Source organism: Chrysochloris asiatica, unplaced genomic scaffold, assembly GCF_000296735.1.
Source record: "Chrysochloris asiatica unplaced genomic scaffold, ChrAsi1.0 scaffold00003, whole genome shotgun sequence".
Lineage (NCBI taxonomy): Eukaryota > Metazoa > Chordata > Mammalia > Afrosoricida > Chrysochloridae > Chrysochloris > Chrysochloris asiatica.
The window spans coordinates 30,004,048-30,022,926 of NW_006408521.1; the positions used below are offsets into that span (position 1 = coordinate 30,004,048).

General features: G+C 43.6%; 1 protein-coding gene across 1 annotated transcript in view; it reads left to right on the plus strand.

Annotated features, from left to right (window-relative positions):
* WBP1L (WW domain binding protein 1-like) overlaps positions 1–18,879 on the plus strand; it is an 85,104-nt gene that overhangs the window by 54,931 nt on the left and 11,294 nt on the right. The window contains exon 2 of the mRNA XM_006831301.1: positions 9,116–9,218. Within this exon, the coding sequence (XP_006831364.1) occupies positions 9,116–9,218 (103 nt within the window). The remainder of the gene's footprint in view (positions 1–9,115; positions 9,219–18,879) is intronic.

Consider the following 18,879-nt stretch of genomic DNA (forward strand, 5'->3'; position numbering starts at 1 on the left):
CATTAGCAAAATTTTACTTGCCTGTGATATTAATGATTTGTTAGATGAGTCCCACATTCTGTGGTGTAATTGCTCTTTGGAATGGGCACAAATATGGGTTTCGTCTAATCATTTGGCGAGGTAGCTGTGTTTATTAGTTTGTCTGAAAATTCTGTATCTTTCATCACTTGCAGAAAACTTCCGTTTATCTCTTTATCCTCCATTCGCTTCTTTCCTTCTTATATATACTCTTTATTTCATATTTTCTATTTCCATGTTTTTTCTTAACTGGGAGAAGTCCCTTGCTTGGTACTTTTAATTTTGTTTTCCCTATAACTAATTCTCTCTTCAGCTCTTTCTGATCTTACACATAACCCATCCACTGAACTCTTCAATAACTATTTCTCCACAAGTTTTCATTTCCCCCCCTCAAATCCGTTTGGCTGTACTCTTTTCCAGTAGTGTCTTGTTCTGTTATTCTGTTTTAATTTTTTTTTTTTTTGGCTTTAATTATTTGAAACATGCTTATAGTGTAGTTTATCTGACCATTATGTTATCTTAAAAAATTTTTTTTGTCAGGGGAGTGGTCTTATCTTACTATTTTTTGAATTTCCCAAGTGTTGTTTGTGATGAATTTTTTTCTGTGTAAGTTTTTGTCTTTTGGATTGTTAGTTCATCTTCCGTAGAGCTTTAATATGGGAATCCTTCCGAGTTTTACTTTTGCTCCTGCCGGATATCATAAATATTTCTAGCCTGGGACTACTTTGCCTGTGTTTTTTTTTTTTTAACTTGGGAAGTCTTCTAGTATGTTTTTTTTCCTCTTTGAGTATGTTGTTGTTGTTGTTATGTGCCGACTCATAGGGACCCTGCACAGGGTTTCCTAGGCTGTAAATCTTTACGGGAGCAGAACACCTCATCTTTCTCCCGTGGAACAGCTGGTAGTTTCGAACTGCTGACCTTGCGGTTCACAGCCCGATTTGTAACTACTACACTACCAGAGCTCCTTTGAGTATACCAGCTTTATATTCAATTTCCAATTTCCAGTTTCAGATGGGCCCACAGGCCACAAACCACCCATTCTTCTAGGGCAAATGTAACCTAATCTCAATAAACCACTGTGGTTTCTAGCCTTCCCCCTCCCCTGCCCGCACATCTAGGCAAGAAATGTAAGGAAAATCAGATGTGATTTTCCTTACATTTCTTGCAAGCTTTGCGATATAATTAAAAGAGTATACCCAATTATATTGCCAGAAACAGAAGCTTTCCCCCAGAATTTCATGTTTATTGCTATAACTGTAGTACCCAGCTGAGTGCATGGCACATTGGGGGTGGTGTCAAAACATATCTGTGAAGTGGTTCTTTTCTTACAGAGAAAGCTAGAGGTAATGCTCCAAACTTTATCCAACAATCAAGATAGCTAATATCCTGTGCTTTAGCATCTTCTGTGAGATTTCAGTATTCCTCTTTTTACCAGGAATTGATGGAATAAAAATTGAAATATTTCAAGAAAGTGAGGCGGCACAGGAGACACTCACTCATCTCTGCCAAGAAATTTGGAAGATGACTATTTGGCTGACTGATTGGAAGAGATCCGTATTTGTGCCCATTCCAAAGAGAGGTGACCCAATGGAATGTGGAAATCATTGGACCAATCTCTTTGATATCCCATGCGAGTAAAGTTTTACTAAAGGTAATACAGAAACAGCTACAAGCATACATTGACAGAGAATTTCCAGAGGTTCAAGCCAGGGAGATCATTGCTGATGTCCGAGGGATTATATGAAGAAAAATGTGGCATCAGGATTGGAGGAAGACTCATTAATAACCTGTGATATGCAGATGATACAACCTTGCTTGCTGAAAGTGAAGAGGACTTAAAACATTCACTGATGAAGATCAAAGAACACAGCCTTCGGTATGGATTACATCTCAATGTCAAGAAAACAAAAATTCTCACCACTGGACCAATAAACAACATTTGTATCAACGAAGAAAAGATTGAGGTTGTCAAGGACTTCATTCTTCTTGGATCAGCCATCAATATTCACGGAAGCAGCAGTCAAGAAATCAAATGACGTTATTGCATTAGGCAAATCTGCTGCACAAGATCTCTTTAAAGTGTTGAAGAGCAAAGATGTCAGCTTGAGGACTATGGTGCATCTGACCCAAGCCATGGTATTTTCAATACCTCATATTGCATGTGAAAGCTGGAAGACCATAGAAGAATTGATGCTTTTGATTTATGGTGTTGGAGGAGAATATTGAAAGTGCCGTGGGCTGCCAAAAGAACCAATATATCCGTTTTGGAAGAAGTGCAGCCAGAGTGCTCCTTGGAGGCCAAGATGGCCAAACTTCATCTCTCATACTTTGGACATATTGTCAGGAGGGACCAGTCGCTGGAGAAGGATATCATGTTGGGTTAAGTGGAGGGTTAGAGGAAAAGAAGAAGACCCCCAAAGAAATGGATTGGCCAAGTGGCAGCATCGATGGACTCAAGTGTGGCAACAGTAATGAGGTTGGCCCAGGATCGGGCAGTGTTTCTTTCATTCTGCTGTGCATAAGATCACTGTGAGTCAGTACCAACTCAATGGCACTTAACAACAACAACATTTTTACTCTTCAATTTTAAAACTCCACTGTTGACTTGTTGCCAGGTGTTGGCAGGATTTTCCAACCCCATTACATTGGCAGATATAAGCCCCCATCACCAAACCCACTGCTGTCAAGACGGTCTTGACTCATAGCGACCTTATAGAACAAAGTAGAACTGCTCTGTAAGGGTTTGAAGGCTGTAAATTTTCACAGAAGCAGACTGCCACATCTTTCACTCATGGAGCAGCTGGTGAGTTCAACCTACCAGTGTTTCTGTTGACAGCCGAGCACTTTAACCACTGTGCCATCAGGCCTGGGGAAACCTTTGCTGCTCAGTGTCTCTTTTTATGCTGGCACTTAGAAAGTTTTTGGGCTGATTAAGTTGATCTTTATGGTGACTCTGCTGAGAACAGCAACTATAACACATGGAAACTGGTAAGGAAAATATTGTTAGTCCCTTGGTTTATGTTGCTACCAGAGAGATCCTTGTTTGCATTATGCAAAAGGCAAACTCTTCATCGTTTGCTGTTGTAAAAATATTCTTTCTCGTTTGGTGTTCATCTTGCTTGTTTTTCTGTGTCTGTGGTTTTTGTTTAGTAACCATGCGTGTCCTGAGTTATGGACCCTCTCACTGTGATATCTGGGCAAAAGGCATGTACCTGTAGCAAATGAGGATCCTATTGATCATTGCTATAGTTACTCCTGAGGTGAAAGGTCACCTATAAGAATATGTATTATTCACACAAAGTTCCTTGGTGTGTTAAGTTCTCTATTTCTGGGCAGTTGTTGTTGGTTTTTTTGTCATAGAATTTTGTGTATATGAAGAATTGCCAGGAGAACGTCTTTAAAGTACGTTTCTGATCCTTTCACCTCCCTTCATTTTCTGATTCCCATTTACCTAACTGTCCTATTTACCTCTTCAATGTTTGTATGATTTCATCTGCTTGGAATGTGCTTCCCATCTTTTTCCTAAACCATTTGCCGTTGACTTGATTCCAACTCATGGAGACTCCATGAGTGCAGAGTATAATGTCCTCCATAGGCTTTTCTTCAAAGGTGCCTCTGTGGGTGGGTTCAAACTGTCTACCTTTCTGTATCAAGTACTTAACCAGTGATTCCTTCCTTCCCTCTTTACTAGTCACTAACTTTCTAATCGTCCTATCAATCTCAGCTTACCTTCCTCACAGAAGCGTTTTTAGACTTTTTTTTGACTAGCTCCTATGTCCAATGTATTGTACTCTCTCATGGAATCATTTATCATAGTTGCAGTTTTATCCGTGTGATTATTTTTCCATCTGTCATTAGACTCTAAGCCTCATGAGGGCAGCGATTATGACTGCTCTTGCTCATTTGTCCTTTGTGTTCCACTAGTGAAGCACTGAGTACATTTAGAAGGAAGAAAAGCCTCACATTCCTCACTGACGTGTAATACTCTTCTACGCTTTAGAATATCAGTATGTGAAAATAATTATCTTCTTGATTGAAGAATGGAGGAGTCCCAAACACATTGGCATTCTTGTTGCTGAGTAAAAGATGAAGGACCCAAAGTCTTAAGAGCTCCATGTAGGCTAGCTCTTTATCTTTTCCCTCAAAAGTGAATCGTTGATTTTGTTTGAGTTTTCTGGTGATTCATTGGAGCAGCTGAAGACGTATTCCTTTGACCAGGAAGGTCGCTATAAGTTGGAACTGCCTCCTCGGCACTTAGCAACATCATTGGGGTCACTGTGAATTGAAAAGTGACAATAGTGCTTTTTTTTTTCTTGGCACATAACAAGTGCTCCATATTGTTAGGTGCTACTGAGTCTATTTTTGATTTATAGTGAACCTTTGTAATAGGGTAGAACTGCTCCCCAGGGATTTCTTGGCTTCTTTTTGGGTGGAGAGAGAGGTATTAAATGACTTTATCTGAAGGAACGGTACAAATGAAAGACTTAAGTGGATGTTTTGGTACGTTTTGTGGAAAAGGTAAAGGTAAACCCAGTATTCATGTGCTGCCTCAGTGACCCAGGAAGTCACACTTGTGGCCATGGGGAAGCCAGTCTCAAGCTCAACTGTCTCCCATGGTGAGCTTGTCAAAGAGATACTCTGTCAGCCCAGAACCTGGGCCCTCATCTTGTGCAATTAGGTTATGTAGCCACCTGATTCTTGGATAGATTTCACTGCTCATTCAGGTAATGTGTCTCAGTGAGTCAAATAAATAGGGTCATTCTTGTCAGTGGCCAGTTTGTACAGTTCCATTAGTGACTGATTTCACATTTATTTTGTAAAGTGCAAAGCATGCTCCATTGTATTCAGCCGGCTATCGCAGTCATCCTGGTCTGGTTTCTTGATGTCCCCATTGGTTCTGCAACTTCATCTGTTTCTCAACATGTTCCCTCTCCTCTTGAGATTGGTGCAGAAAATGTTCAGCAAAAATTTTCAAAGTCACATCATCTCAGTCAAAGTAGTAAGACATGAACAGGTAGATGTAGGTGGTGTAGAGTCCAGGTTGATCTGGCAGTTGGTGGCAGCCTCTGAGCCCAGGTTGTAGTTCTGATGCACCTGCGAGGGGACATGTTGTCATAGCATTGGTGGAGGAGAGGCAACGGTGACATGGTGCTGGAGTGGCAGGGGGGCCATGGGGCATCCAAGGGCAGGAGGTGGTGGAGGGTGGTTTGCAGGGAGGCTGGCAAGCTCTGGGTTCCGCTCAAGCACTCTGAGATAAACATTTCTTGGCTATAATCTTTACAGAAACAGATTGCTAGATCTTTCTCCTGCAGAACTGCTGGATGGACTTGAACTACCAACCTTACAGTTAGAAGCTAAGCACTTAACCCTCAGCCACCAGGGCACATAGCAAGTGCTCAGTACACAGTAGCTATTGCTCACCTCTCCCTGCCTTCCTGGAGGTTCCTTAGCTATTGTTTCACTAAGCACTGTGCTCACGCTAGCCCAGGGAAATCAGAAGATACAGCTTCTCCCCATAAGGAGACAACAGTTCATTCTCTGTAGATGGTGGGATGGGTAGAATGCTATTTACTCCCTATTCTTCAGAGCAGTTTGAAACACTAGCTGTTCCATGGGAGAAAGATGAGCCTTTCTGCTCCCGTAAAGATTTACAGCTTCGGAAATCCTGTACAGGGTCACTATGAGTCGGAACCGACTCCACGGCACATAGCAATAATAACAAACAACTTCAGGGCTTTGGGAGGAAGATGAGGTTTCCTGCTCCCTAAAGGACTTGCAACCTTGGAAACCTCATATAGGGTAACTTGAATTGGAGTCTACTTGATGGCAGTGGATTTGGTTTGGCTTTTGGATTTCTTCAGGGCTTGGCCTGAACAACATATATGTAGTGTTTGAAGATGTTTAGAAGAAGAGCAAATATTCATAAGTGCTGAGAAGTTGTCATGTTTGAACTTTCCATTGCATTCTGTTCAGTAGTTTTTCCTATTCTTTGTTCATATTGACCACATTCTTGTCCACGTTGGCACAAGTCAGCTTGACTGTTCTGAAATACAGTAGCTCTAATTAAAGGTAAGGAGCCCTGGTGTGGCACTGTACAAGAAGCATTGGACTGCTAGCCTCAAGGTTGGCAGTTTAAACCCACCAGCCACTCCTTGGAAACTCTATATAGGGTCCCTATGAATCAGAACCGACTTTAAGCACTTAACAACAATAATAAAAGGCAGGTATGTCATGCCCAGAAATAATGGCTCACAGAATAATAGTGACGTTAACAATTCAGAGAAGTGACTTACCCAAGGTCACACAGTTAATTTACATAAGAGCTAGGCTTTCAACCCAGGTCTGGCATATCTTAACCCTCTTCTGCCTTGTGAATCTTGAGGCCCAAGGAGGCTTTTAAGAGTCTTTTGGGTTATCCATGATCAGGCTCCTCATCTAAGCAAGGATGGAATTGGCACTGAGCAGGATTTCCACACCACTCTTCTGTGCTGCTGGTTTGACTTAGAGGAGACAGAGATTCAGGAGCTCTCGCATTAGGTTGAGGCTGCAGTGTTAGAGGGAGTGGGAGATGAGATAATGTAGCCTGAGTGTTGAAGGAGACACTAGAGGTCATCTGAACTTTTATACATGAAGGAGACCCAGGGCCATTGAGTAACTTGCCCGAGGTCCTGTTCCTCCATAGTGGCAGAGTTGGGACCAAACCTAATCTTGGTGTTCTCCTCATATCCACCAGCTCTCTGGAGAAGTTTATCTTGACCCATACATCTCACTGAAGGCCCTTGAGCCCACTTCTTGTCTTCCGTAGCCATCCTCCTTCTTTCCTTTCTCCTGCAGCAGAAAATGATGGTCCCCATAATCAAGACCATCCCAGGATCTGTACCTGGGTCAAAGAGGGATAGGAGAACAAGACTAGGTACTGCGAAATTAAAAGATGCTTGAGGAACACTGGATTAATTTACACAGCAAGTCGTGGTAGCTGTGCTCTGCCTGGAAACGGGAAGGCAGACTGGGAAGGAAAGTGGGGTCCTGTTTATACCATGTCTCTGACCTCAGGGAATGGAAGCTCTGAGAAAAAAGCTGACACTAGTAGGTCATGAGGATGCCACTTGTTTGGATTTGAAATGCGTTCCATTCCACGCCTCACTTAGGAACAGTTGCCACCCTGTGTTTACAGCTTGGACCTCATCTGGTAGGATTTTCCCGAGGCAGAAGTGTCACTGGAGTCTTTCACGTAGGGTGTAGGCTGCACAGCCTCTTATAGAAACTATGTGGATACTTTTAACTGTGCTCTGGTGAGCTGGTGCCAGAAGAATGGCATTTGTGGGGCATGCAAACATGGGAGAAACTTTTTGATGTCCTCATAAAAGTAGTGTTTTGCTCTGAAATCAGAGTATGTGTTCTAGCAAAAGCTGCAAGCCCAAATGTACTTTTCACGTATACACCAGACCTCAGAGGAGACCTCTGACCAGACAGCTACCAGGATAGCACTCTACTTTGCTTTGTTTATGGTAGGCACAGGAAGACAAAGAGAGGGAAAGCTCTATTTGCAGTATTGTGAAATCCTCTTTGTGAGAGTTTACAAATGCTTCACCCATGATTCCTTATTCTAAACTCCTTTATACCAAGGTGTTCAAGACTTACACCAGGAAACACTTGAGCTGCGGTGGAAACTTGGATTGAGCCAGGGTGTTTAGCCCAGCACTTTCTCTCTCAGTCTCTCCCTGTGGCTTCAGGTGCCTGTGCTTGCTGTCCAGCCCTAGCCCTGTAGACAGTCACTTTGTTTATACCCTTGGCCAAGTAGACAGTGGAGTAAAGCAAGGCCCAGTGAGGACAGACCCGACCACGTGACTTAAGTTTCCACTGGCAGCTTTCCTCCCGGATGTACACTATGGGCAGGGTCAGCAATTCTGTGATTTTAGTTTCTTTGCTGACCTGGTTTATTTCCTTCTTGACTCTGAGCTTTCTTGAGGATTGGAGACACTGTCTTATTCATCCTTGTTTTCTCTTGTGCTCAACCCAGTGCCTGACACAAAGGCAGTGTCCAGTAAATGAACAGAGAGAAATGCCAAAATCCAGACATTTTTCATTATGTCCATAATGGTCAAGAGTACATGGTGGGCTGTAGTTAAGATTGGCTGGTGGGGTATTTCATACCTTCAGATGTGAAAGAGAAATTTGTTTTCCATCTACCTCCATCCTCCAGTGCTGTAGATAGAATTTGGTAGCCACTCGATGGTTACTGAGCACGACCCTTTATGTAGCTGTCCCAGACCAGGGTGAACTTGAACCCTGGATCCAAGTAAGATTGTGGAGAGACCACTCCATGAGCTAAAGATGTCCTAGAAAATGGGAATAGGACGAGGTCACCTGATCAGGTTACCCCTTTGAGAGTGTAGTAAGCCTTGAGGATCATGTGTTTTGAAGGGAGGGCGGCGGAATGACCCAACTGGATGCTAATCCTAGAATATGAACGGCAGTAATTATTCCAGGAAGCTGGTTTTATTTGAAACATACTGCTAATTACAAGGAGAATTATCACCTTATTACCGTGTAAGTTTAATACCGGAACATTAAGTATTTTTGCTTGTATATAAAGAAAGTAAGGCAGCCCTTTCCTGTCTGAGAACATGACTGTTACCTATTGACTTTGTGTGCCAGGTCCTCTGCCTTTAATAAACCAGACTTTAAAAAATTTGATCTGCTGTTGTTGTGTGGTTCTTTTTTTCATTTTTATTTTTCTTAATGGAATTAACATGGATACAAATCATTTAAGGAGCTCTGGTGGTGTAGTGGGCTACACGTTGGACTGCTAGCCACGATGTCAGCAGTTCAAGTCCATCAGACGCTCCACAGAAGAAAGATGAGGCTTTCTGCTCACGTAAAGAGTTGCAGCCTCGGAAATCCTATACAGGGTTGCTGTTACAACTGACTCTCAACAACACACAACCACCACTACCACATATTGTTTGGGAAGGGAATGTGCAGGTGACTAGATGTGAAAGGATGAAAAAAAGTGATGCTACAAACAATCATTTATTTTACTAAATAATTTACCTATAATTTTATATGCTAAATGCTTTTCTTCTTTTTTTTTAAGGATAAGGAAACCTGTGTGGGTACCAACAATCAAAGCTACACCTGTGACACGGGACACTGCTGTGGACAGTCTCAGTGCTGCAACTACTACTATGAACTCTGGTGTAAGTGCTCGCCCCCTCTGCCTTCTTGGTCTTCCAGAGCCCCCAGTTCCTCGCTCTGCTTGTTGGGAAACTGTGGGCTTGTCAGTACTTCTCTGATTTTCTTGAGGTGATATTAGCCAGGAAATCTGTTTACAGGCCCCAGAAGCTCTTCCTTTGCAGAGACCTCTGGTGCTCTTTGGACACTATGGGTTGAAGTTTAAGAGGGTGTGGTCTTAGTCTTCAGAAAAGGCCAGGGTCACCAGGATGGCCACAGTAGGTCTTGCTTGGATTCCCCTATGCTGAGCAGTGACAACCCTATGAGTCCTTGGGTCCCTACTTGGGCAGCTGGCTCAGAAGTTTAGGCTTGCCCTTTCTGCAAAGAGAGGTGGCCATAGTCCAGCTACTATGAACACAGAACTGGGCTCTGTGGATAGCCATTTTCTTTAAGAACCACAGAGGCTTCTAGAATTCTCAGCAGAGCATCAAGGAGCTGTTTCTGTTTTTGAGAATCCCTCTCAAAAGGATAATCTTGACCTAGGTTTCTACCAATGGACCTGGGAAAGGAAGTCTCAAGCTTCAGCCCCTTTGGTGTTTTCTCCAGCATCTGGAGAAAAAAACAAACTTTTTGTTGTTAAGTGCTGTTGAGTCGGTTCTGACTCATATCGACCCTGTACAGGGTTTCTGAGGAGCAGCTGGTGTGTTTGAACCACAAACCTTGTGGTTAGCAATCCTACAGTGCCGTACCAGGACTCCACCTAATTATTGCCTGCTAAATGCATTGTCTTGCCACTGGTTTGGATGAGGCCAGGATTTGGAGTCAGAAAACCAAAAAGGAAAAACACGCTCAAGCATTTCTCAAGCTGGGGGAACTGAAGAAAAAATTCAAGCCTCGACTTTCGTTATTGAAGGATTCTCTGGGCAAATTATTGAATGATGCAGAAAACATCAAAAGAAGATGAAAGGAATGCACAGAGTCACTGTACCAAAAGGAAATGGTTGATGTTCAACAGTTTCAAGAGGTAAAATATGACCAAGAGCCAGTGATACTGAAAAAAGAAGTCCAACATGCATTAAAGGAATTGACAAAGAACAAGGCACCAGGAATTGATGGAATAAAAATGGAAATCTTTCCAAAAAGTGAGGCAGCATTGGAGGCACTCACTCATCTATGCCAAGAAATGTGGAAGACAACTATCTGGCCAACTGATTGGAAGAGATCCGTATTTGTGCCCATTCCAAAGAGACGTGACCCAACAGAATGTGGAAATCATCAGACAATCTCTTTGCTATCCCATGCTAGTAAAGTTTTACTAAAGGTAATACAGAAATGGCTGCAAACATTCATTTACAGAGAACTTCCAGTGGTTCAAGCCAGATTCAGAAGAGGCCATGGAATGAGGGATATCATTGCTGATATCCAATGGATCTTGGCTGAAAGCAGAGGATACCAGAAAGATGTTTACCTGTGCTTTATTGACTATGCAAAGGCTTTCAATTGCAAAGGATCATGACAAACTATGGACAACATTGCAAAGTATGAGTATTCCTGAATACTTAATTGTGCTCATGAGGAATCTGTGCCTGGACCAAGAGGCAGTTGTTCGAACAGAACATGGGAACACTGAATGGTTTAAAATTAAGATAGGTGTGCAACAGGGGTACGCTGAGCAAATAATCCGAGAAGCTGGGTTATATGAAGAAAAACGTGGCATCAGGATTGGAGGAAGATGCATTAACAACCTGTGATATGCAGATGATACAACCTTGCTTGCTGAAAATGAAGAGGACTTAAAATATTTACTGATAAAGATCAAAGAGCACAGCCTTCGGTATGGATTACATCTCAATGTCAAGAAAACAAAAAATCCTTACCACTAGACCAATTATCAACAGAGAAAAGATTGAAGTTTTCAAGGACTTCATTCTTCTTGGATCAACTATCAACACTCATGGAAGCAGCAGTCAAGAAATCAAATGACAAATCTGCTGCACAAGACCTTTTTAAAGTGTTGAAGAGCAAAGACGTCAGCTTGAGGACTAAAGTGCCTGACCCAAGCTATGGTATCTTCAATAACCTTGTATGCATGCGAAAGCTGGACAGTGAATCAGGAAGACCATACAAGAATTGATGCATTTGAGTTATAGTGTTGGAGGAAGATATTGAAAGTGCCATGGGCTGTCAAAAGAACCAACAGATCTGTGTTGGAAGAAGTGCAGCCAGAGTGCTCCTTGGAGGCCACATGGCCAAACTTTGTCTCTCATACTTTGGACATATTTCAGGAGGGACCAGTCGCTGGAGAAGGATATCATGTTTGGTAAGGTGGAAGGTTAGGGGAAATGAGGAAGACTCCCAGCATGATGGGTTGGTAAAGAAGTTTTAAGAAAATTGAAAACTGCATTTGTGAGAGAAAGGTAATAAAGTTGTACTGAGCAATTGTTTCCATCTTGACAGTGAACCTGCTCATTCTTTGATGGTAGCAAGGGCTGTCCTACCAGAATTGCATTGGGACACTTATAGTTGATTTTGCTCCTTCATACTTTTTTTTTTGTTGTTCCCCAAATTCAAGGAACATTTTATAAAACAGGACTTGAGTCCCTTGAATATTCCAAAACTATCAGTCTGATGTGATCCAAATCTAAGAGCATAGAATTCTTTAGGGAAGGCCTAGAGAGCTGGGAACACTGTCTTCAGAAACATATAGTCCCTCATGGAAGGTATGTAAAGAAACAAAAGCTTCACATTTTGATCTTTTTGTTTAATAAAGGTTTCTATGGTTTTGTAGCAATACTATCTGACTTTCCCTTGTAGTCTTTAGGGAATAACCCAGGATTAAGAGTTCACTAATACCTGGTGTTGCATCCTGGTGTGGTGCTGTGGGTTAATGAGCCAGACTGCAAAGCCGTTTGAGCTGCAAGGTTGGCGGTTCAAGCTCACCAGCTGCTCCTCAGAAACCCTATACAGGGTCACTATAGGTAGGAACCGACTCGACGGCACTCAACAACAATACCTGGTGTGGCGCTGTGGGCTAATGCGTCAAGACTGCAAAGTTGTTTGAACTGCAAGTTCAATGGTTCTTGCTCACCAGCTGGAAACCCTATACAGGGGCACTATGGGTCGGAATCGACTCGACGGCACTTAACAATAACAGCGCTATACTCTGTGCATTGGTTTCCTTGGCCCTCAGACAGAACAGTGTAGGATGGTAGACTCTGGCTTCAGGTTATCCTCATGACGAATGGGAGGGATAGAGGAGTCCTTGGGCAGAGAGGCTGCGGGTGATCAGCACTGCAGTGGTTCTCACAGCCACATGTTGAGAGAAGAAACTGTGGACTAATTTTTCCGGACTGTTCCAAGCTCCTGTCCCTCCCTCTACTTGGAAATAAACTTTGGGCTGATTGATCAAACCATGTCCGTACTCCCACTATCACTCCTGCCCATTGCCCCCTTTTCCTTTCTGACTTTTCTATCCCCCCACCCCCACATCAGTGATAATGGTAAGAAAATAACTAGAAGTACTATTGTGTGAGGTGGAAAGGAAATTAGACTCCTGGCTAGAGAGTCTCTCCCTCTGAATGCAATCCTGTCAGACTGTCAGAAGTGGTTTCTACAAACAGGACTTCTCCCTTGCACGAGCCTTTTTCTTATGTGAGAACTGAGGTCTGGCTAGTTGGAATTACGGGAGCAGTCAAGGGCAGAAGGGGACAGGGCTCAAGGTGTCCCTACCAACCTACCATCTATATCAGCTACTAGTAGCAAAGGAGGGCTCAGAATCCTTGTTGCTATTTTAAAAGGGGTGGGGTTAAGGGACTTACTAAAGAACACGAAGTGCCAAGCAGGTGGACAGACTGTTTGAATGTTTTAAAATATAGATAACTACAGGGTTCAATTTCTCCCTTCCACCCCTTGTTAAAACAAAAGTCTAAGACAAGTGCCAAAAAAAAAAAAGCCAGAGACCTGCAATTTGTTTTTCTGGGGCCTAGTCCAGGCGGCGTCAGTTGCGGAAGGGAACAGAGGTGCTGTTAGCCCATTTGAGATTGACAGAGCCTCGTGGGGCATTGGCGGAGCAAACTCAGTAAACACCAGAATTGGGTCAACAAAGCCAGGGCAGGCATGTGGGGTGGCGAGAACAGTGGCACCCACATGGTAGAGAGGCAGTGTGAGAAGCAAGTGTCTTTACCCTTAGCGCTTACAGAAAGCCAGAAGAAGGGCTGCATGGGAGCCTGAGTATGTGGCCAGTTACGGTCCGCTGGAGAAAGAAGAGGTCAGACAGAGGCCAGAGCTGGACCTGGAGAAAAGACTTCCATTATACAAGTTGGCACATGTGTTCCAAGTTCTGGGAGGACTGAGGCTGTACAAACAAAACTTTCCTCTCATCTGTGCCCAGACATGATTCTTGGTCAGGAGATATCCAATATGTGTTCTGCCTTCTCAAGAATTCCGTTGGTTTTCCTCCTCACTAGGGTCATGGCCTCTCCACAGGGTTGGGGAGAAGGGAGGTTGAATGTTGGAACATGCTGCTGAAGTTCTCGTCAAACTTTTTGTTGCTTTAAACCCTGTTCCCTTTCATTGCCTCTTGACCTTGCCTGAAATGTGAAAGTAATGAGGTTTGGGTTTTTGGGTTTTTTCTTATTTCCTTTGGAAGAAAAAATTTTAGCAAGGAAGCCTTTGGCAGAGTGTTGGTCAGACATGGGCAGAGTCCAGGGAAAAAACTGCAATTTCCACCAACCCTTTTGCCTCTACTCAGCTAAATTTTCCTGTGTGCTGAAGACTGTCACCCAGGTCCCCATACCTCACCCAACTTTACATAGACACGAAGGCACACTCACAACCTTGAGCTTCAACCAGTGACCTTTCCCCCATGTCTTTTTAGTCTGCTGTAGCCTTGTGTGGTCCTGCAGTGTAAGCACTGAATGACTAACTCCAAGGCCGGCGGTTCAAACCCACCAGCCACTACTCAGAAACCCTATACAGGATTACTATGAATTGGAACTGACTCAACGACACTTAACAACAACAACCTAATCCAAGAGGCATTGTTAGGTCTACATCAGACAGGAACCGAAGGTCCTGTTTAACAGAGCAGAGGCCACAAATATTAGGAGGTCTCTAGCCTTGGAGTTCTGGTGTGACACTGCAGGATAATGCTCTGGACCACGAGGTCAGTTTGAACCTCAAGGCTGCCAGTACAAACCTGCTAGCCGCTCCTCGGAAACCCAGAACTGGGTCGCTCTGGGTTGGAATTGATTCGATGGCACTTAACAACAGCAACTTGGCATTTGAGTCCATCTATAGTCTAGGCTGAAGGAGCTCTGGTAGCGTAGTGGTTACGAATCGGGCTGCTGATCTCATGGTCAGCATTTCAAAACTACCACCTGTTCCGCGGGAGAAGATGAGGCTTTCCTGTAAAGATTTACAGCCTGTACAGGGTCACTATGAGTCGGAACCGACTCCACAGCACAACCACCACCATAGTCTGGGCCTACCTACCCTTCCAGATGACCACATCATAATTATTTCCCTTGGATTGTTACTCATCTTTCATCTTTCAGTCATTTATTCATTCGGCAAACTCATATTCCAGTGGTTCTCAAACTTACAAGCAGCGGAATTTCCTAAGGGCTTGCTAGAGTGCAGATTTCTGAGTCCTACTTCCAGGGTTTGTCATTCAATAGATCTGAGGTGGATCTGAGAATTTACAGATCTAACAAGTTCCTAGTTCACACTGCTGCCACTGTGCTTCTGAATGCTAAGAATTGTAGGGAAAGCATCATCCTTGCCATCCAGAAGGTAATTTCCTAGCAGAAAGAGGAGGAGATAAGACACGATGTACAACTAGTAATGTAGTTGTTGTTGTTATGTGCCGTGGAGTCGGAGTCGGTTCCAACTCGTGACTCTCTGACAGGGTTTCCGAGGCCGTAGAATCTTTACAGGAGCAGAAAGCCTCATCTTTCTCCTGCGGAACAGCTGGTCATTTTGAACTGCTGACCATGAGAGTAGCAGCCCGATTCGTAACCACTACGCTACCAGAGCTCCAGAGTAATGTACAGAGTGGTGTTTATGTGCCAGAATTACCATGAAGGTTGAAGAAGAGTTTGCTTTTGGGTTGATAGGATTCAGGGAAGGCTGCAAAGAAGATGTAGCATTTGAAGTGGGCCCTAAAAGGTGAATAGGATTTAAAGGGATGGAGAAAGATGGAAGGACTTAACAGGTAGAGGGACATTGCCTGAGGACCCATGGGAAAGAACAAAATATGTTCGTATCATGTTGTTGACCATTCTCCTGGGGATGTGCATATGACTCTCCCTCTGCCAGGTCCTAGGTTAAGCTTTCGAATGTACCATCTCTTTTCACCCCAAGGGTAATCTTGCTAGGTGCATGGATCACTCCCGTTTCTTGGAACTGGGGGCATTAGGTAACTGCATAGCCAGTTATGGATGGTAAGTAGGGAGCAGCGGTCCCTCACTCCAAAGCCACTCCTCTTCCAGGACTCCAACCAAGTCCTCCAAAGACCAGGCTGGAAGGTAGGTGGACCCAGGCTTTGGTGCATTGTTTCATTTCCACCTGAGGAGTCCCTTACTGGAACAGAGGGTAAAGGAGAAAACTGAGACACTGGGAGGCCAGGGATGTGCTCAAGACCAAGAAGCCTGGGTCCAGATCGCCCAGTGCTCAGCCCAGGGCTCTTTCTACCAACCAAACTGTATTATACCAGTAGAGGTGCAAGGTGGGAATTTTGAAGAAAATTTGGGCGAACTTCTTTACTCAGGCATGCATGGAGGTACAGAGAGCGTTTCTGGACAGTGGAATTTCCCTGAGGTGACATCAAACAAACTGTAGCAAATCTCACAAAGAGCCCTGCTTGCTCTTCACCTGTTACTTTCCCCCCCTTTTTTAGTTTGTCTTAATGTTTGTTTTGGAGCCCTGGTGTGGCTGGACTGCAAAGTCATTTGAATCATAAGGTCAGTGGTTCAGGCTCACCAGCTGCTCCTCGGAAACTCTATACAGGGTCGTTACGGGTCGGAAGGTACTCGACACATGTTTGTTTTAGTATCAGAAGGTCTACAGTGTTTGCTACCTGAGCAAATTGGCCAGTGGGAAGTGGGGCCTCCTTCAAAGACCCTTTGGAGCCCAGCTCCCTGGCAGTCCTGACTTAGGAACTAAAGCAGATTGGTCTGGTATTAGCTGACACAGCTCCTTCCAGTAGGGACTCAGTACATATGAGTTGACTAGTTTTCCCATGAATTTATCCAAGAACAGAACCCAGAAGCTGATTTTGGACTTGTCCCTAACCCATGTTTCTTTTAGGAGGTAAAAGAGATTTAACTGAAATCTTTTCCATCTGTGTTTATGCCTGCAACAGCAGCAAGATTAACAGTAATTACTGCGAGAGACGTTACACACAGTTACACATGAGGCGTTGTTCTGAGTAGTCTGCTTGCATGACCCCATGTAGTCCTCATAGTCACCTTTATCCTGTCCATTTTACAGATGGGGAGGTGAAAGAAAATGAGCTTTGAACCCAAGCCTTCTGCATTTGTGGCCATGCTTCTAGGGAAGTTGTTCAGTATTTCAACAGAAATTGCAAGTCCTCTGACGTCTTCATTTCTCCATAGTGACAGTAGCAGAAGGGCTCCAAGGGGCCACATACCACCCTTCCAAAGTAGCCTCAGCTTCCCCCAGGGAGTTACCCCGACCCTGAGGGCAGGAGGAGAGCTTTTGGCTTCCTAATGCGGAATTTCCTGTCAGTTGGGGAGTGGTGTTTTCCCAACTTTATAGCCAACTCTGGGGCACATGACTCAGTTCCTACATTGGACTGGGGTTGTTTTTAAAAACATGTTTTCCATTTTGCTTCACATAACAAACACTCCCCATAGTGAGGCCACAACTTTCAAGTTGTCTTTGAGGAATATAATGTAATGGGGGTGGGGAGGGGGCAACATGGGGGAGAGCTCTGTCTTTCCTTTGTGTGTCTCTTTAATTAGGGTTTCATTTCTTGTTTGTGAAATCTAGAAAACAGATGAAAAGTATTTGCGACTCCATTGGGACTAGTCTAGATATTTCCCTTTGAAAGAATGAATGAGATGCTGTTTTGACTAGAATGGCTCCCAAGAGAGTCAGTTTTGTGTAGGTGCCTTCTGCCCTACTTCCCACATAATTCCATTGCATGAGATCAACTCATCTGGAGTCCTTTGTGCATCTTTACCACTAGACTTGTCCTGCTTCCAAGTTAGTTTTCCTCCACTTTTGATCTACATCAGTGATCCTTTATAGTCCTATATTAAAAATGTAAGAAATTGGAATTGAGTTTGAGATTTGTACTGTATCACACAGCTGGGCCATGATAGGGGCAGTTTTTCTACCCCTGATATCACATGAAAAGAGATAAGCTGGTGGAATTTCAGTACGTTTTCTGGGGCTACATGAGCCCTCTACTGTCTAACATATGTGACTAAAGTAACTTTGCCAAGGATGTGTATTCCATTGCTCTCATTTCTTTCCTTGGTCTCCTGCCCTGCCGATCCAAATTTTCTTTGTTTTTTTAAAAAAGAACTCCCACTTTTTATATTTCTAGTTCAGTGGGTTTCAGCCTTTCTTGGGATCAAAGATCATTTGAGAAGCTGATGTACACTTTAAATCTTCTCTCTCAGAGAAGATGTGAACAGTCAGTAGGTTGTGCTGCAGTCAAAATGACATTGGCCTAAAACAATAGGTGTAAGAGGGCTTGTGGGAAAACTCCATTATCTTTTTTTTTTTTTAATTAAGTTTTTATTGTGAATTGAGTGATAATTTACATGGGGGAACATCAGTTTTACACTCATCCTATCATATTTGTTCCATTGCAATGATTACAATCCCCTGAGTGCTTCATCATTCAACAGTATTTGCTTCTTCTATTCCCTCTGTTTTGGGGTTTTTTTTGACTGTGCACCAAAACACTCAGGAATATGCAATCATTCAAACAGCCAAAGGGCACACTCTGCAAGCCTGCCCCCTGGCCGCCAGCACAAAGCCCCTCTCCCTCCATGAGTCTAGAGTCCCTCAGCTGCTCCCTCTCTCCATGTCCTCATCTCTGCCTCCATCTCTGGTGTCGCTGCTTCTCTGGGTAGGGCCCCACACTCCGCTCCCACTCTTCTCCCTTGATGGTCCCAGGGTCCTTCACTCTGGGACTGTAAGATTAATAACTCACCCCTTTTTGCTATAAAACTTCTACTTTTGCAATTGCGACAATTGCAATTAGTCATCATAACAATTACTGACTATTGAGTCTTGTCCCAATCTCCTTTCACCAGACCTGTCTAGACAGGATGAAAACCACTCCATGAGGATTCTAACCCCCCCCCCACTCTGAATCTAAACTCCCTCTTGGAGACTTGTAAGCCAGTGACTTTGTGCCTTTACTGTCCCCCCATTTTAGGTAGCCAGTGTCTTAAGTTGACCATCCCTTTCAGCCCTGTGTACAGAGCAGATGGGAATGATCCTTGCTGTAAAGATTCTTAATCCTTTTGGTTGGTATTTTAAGTTACTGTATCCATAAGTATAGGTCAGGTTCATCAGATTGTAGCGATTTACACTTGTTTTCTTTAATAAAAAAACAGACAAAAAACTCCATTATCTTTGATTTCATTTGTCCATGAACTTTTTGAAGCCTCCTCATCTTTCTCATTCACATTTCACGTGCATTGC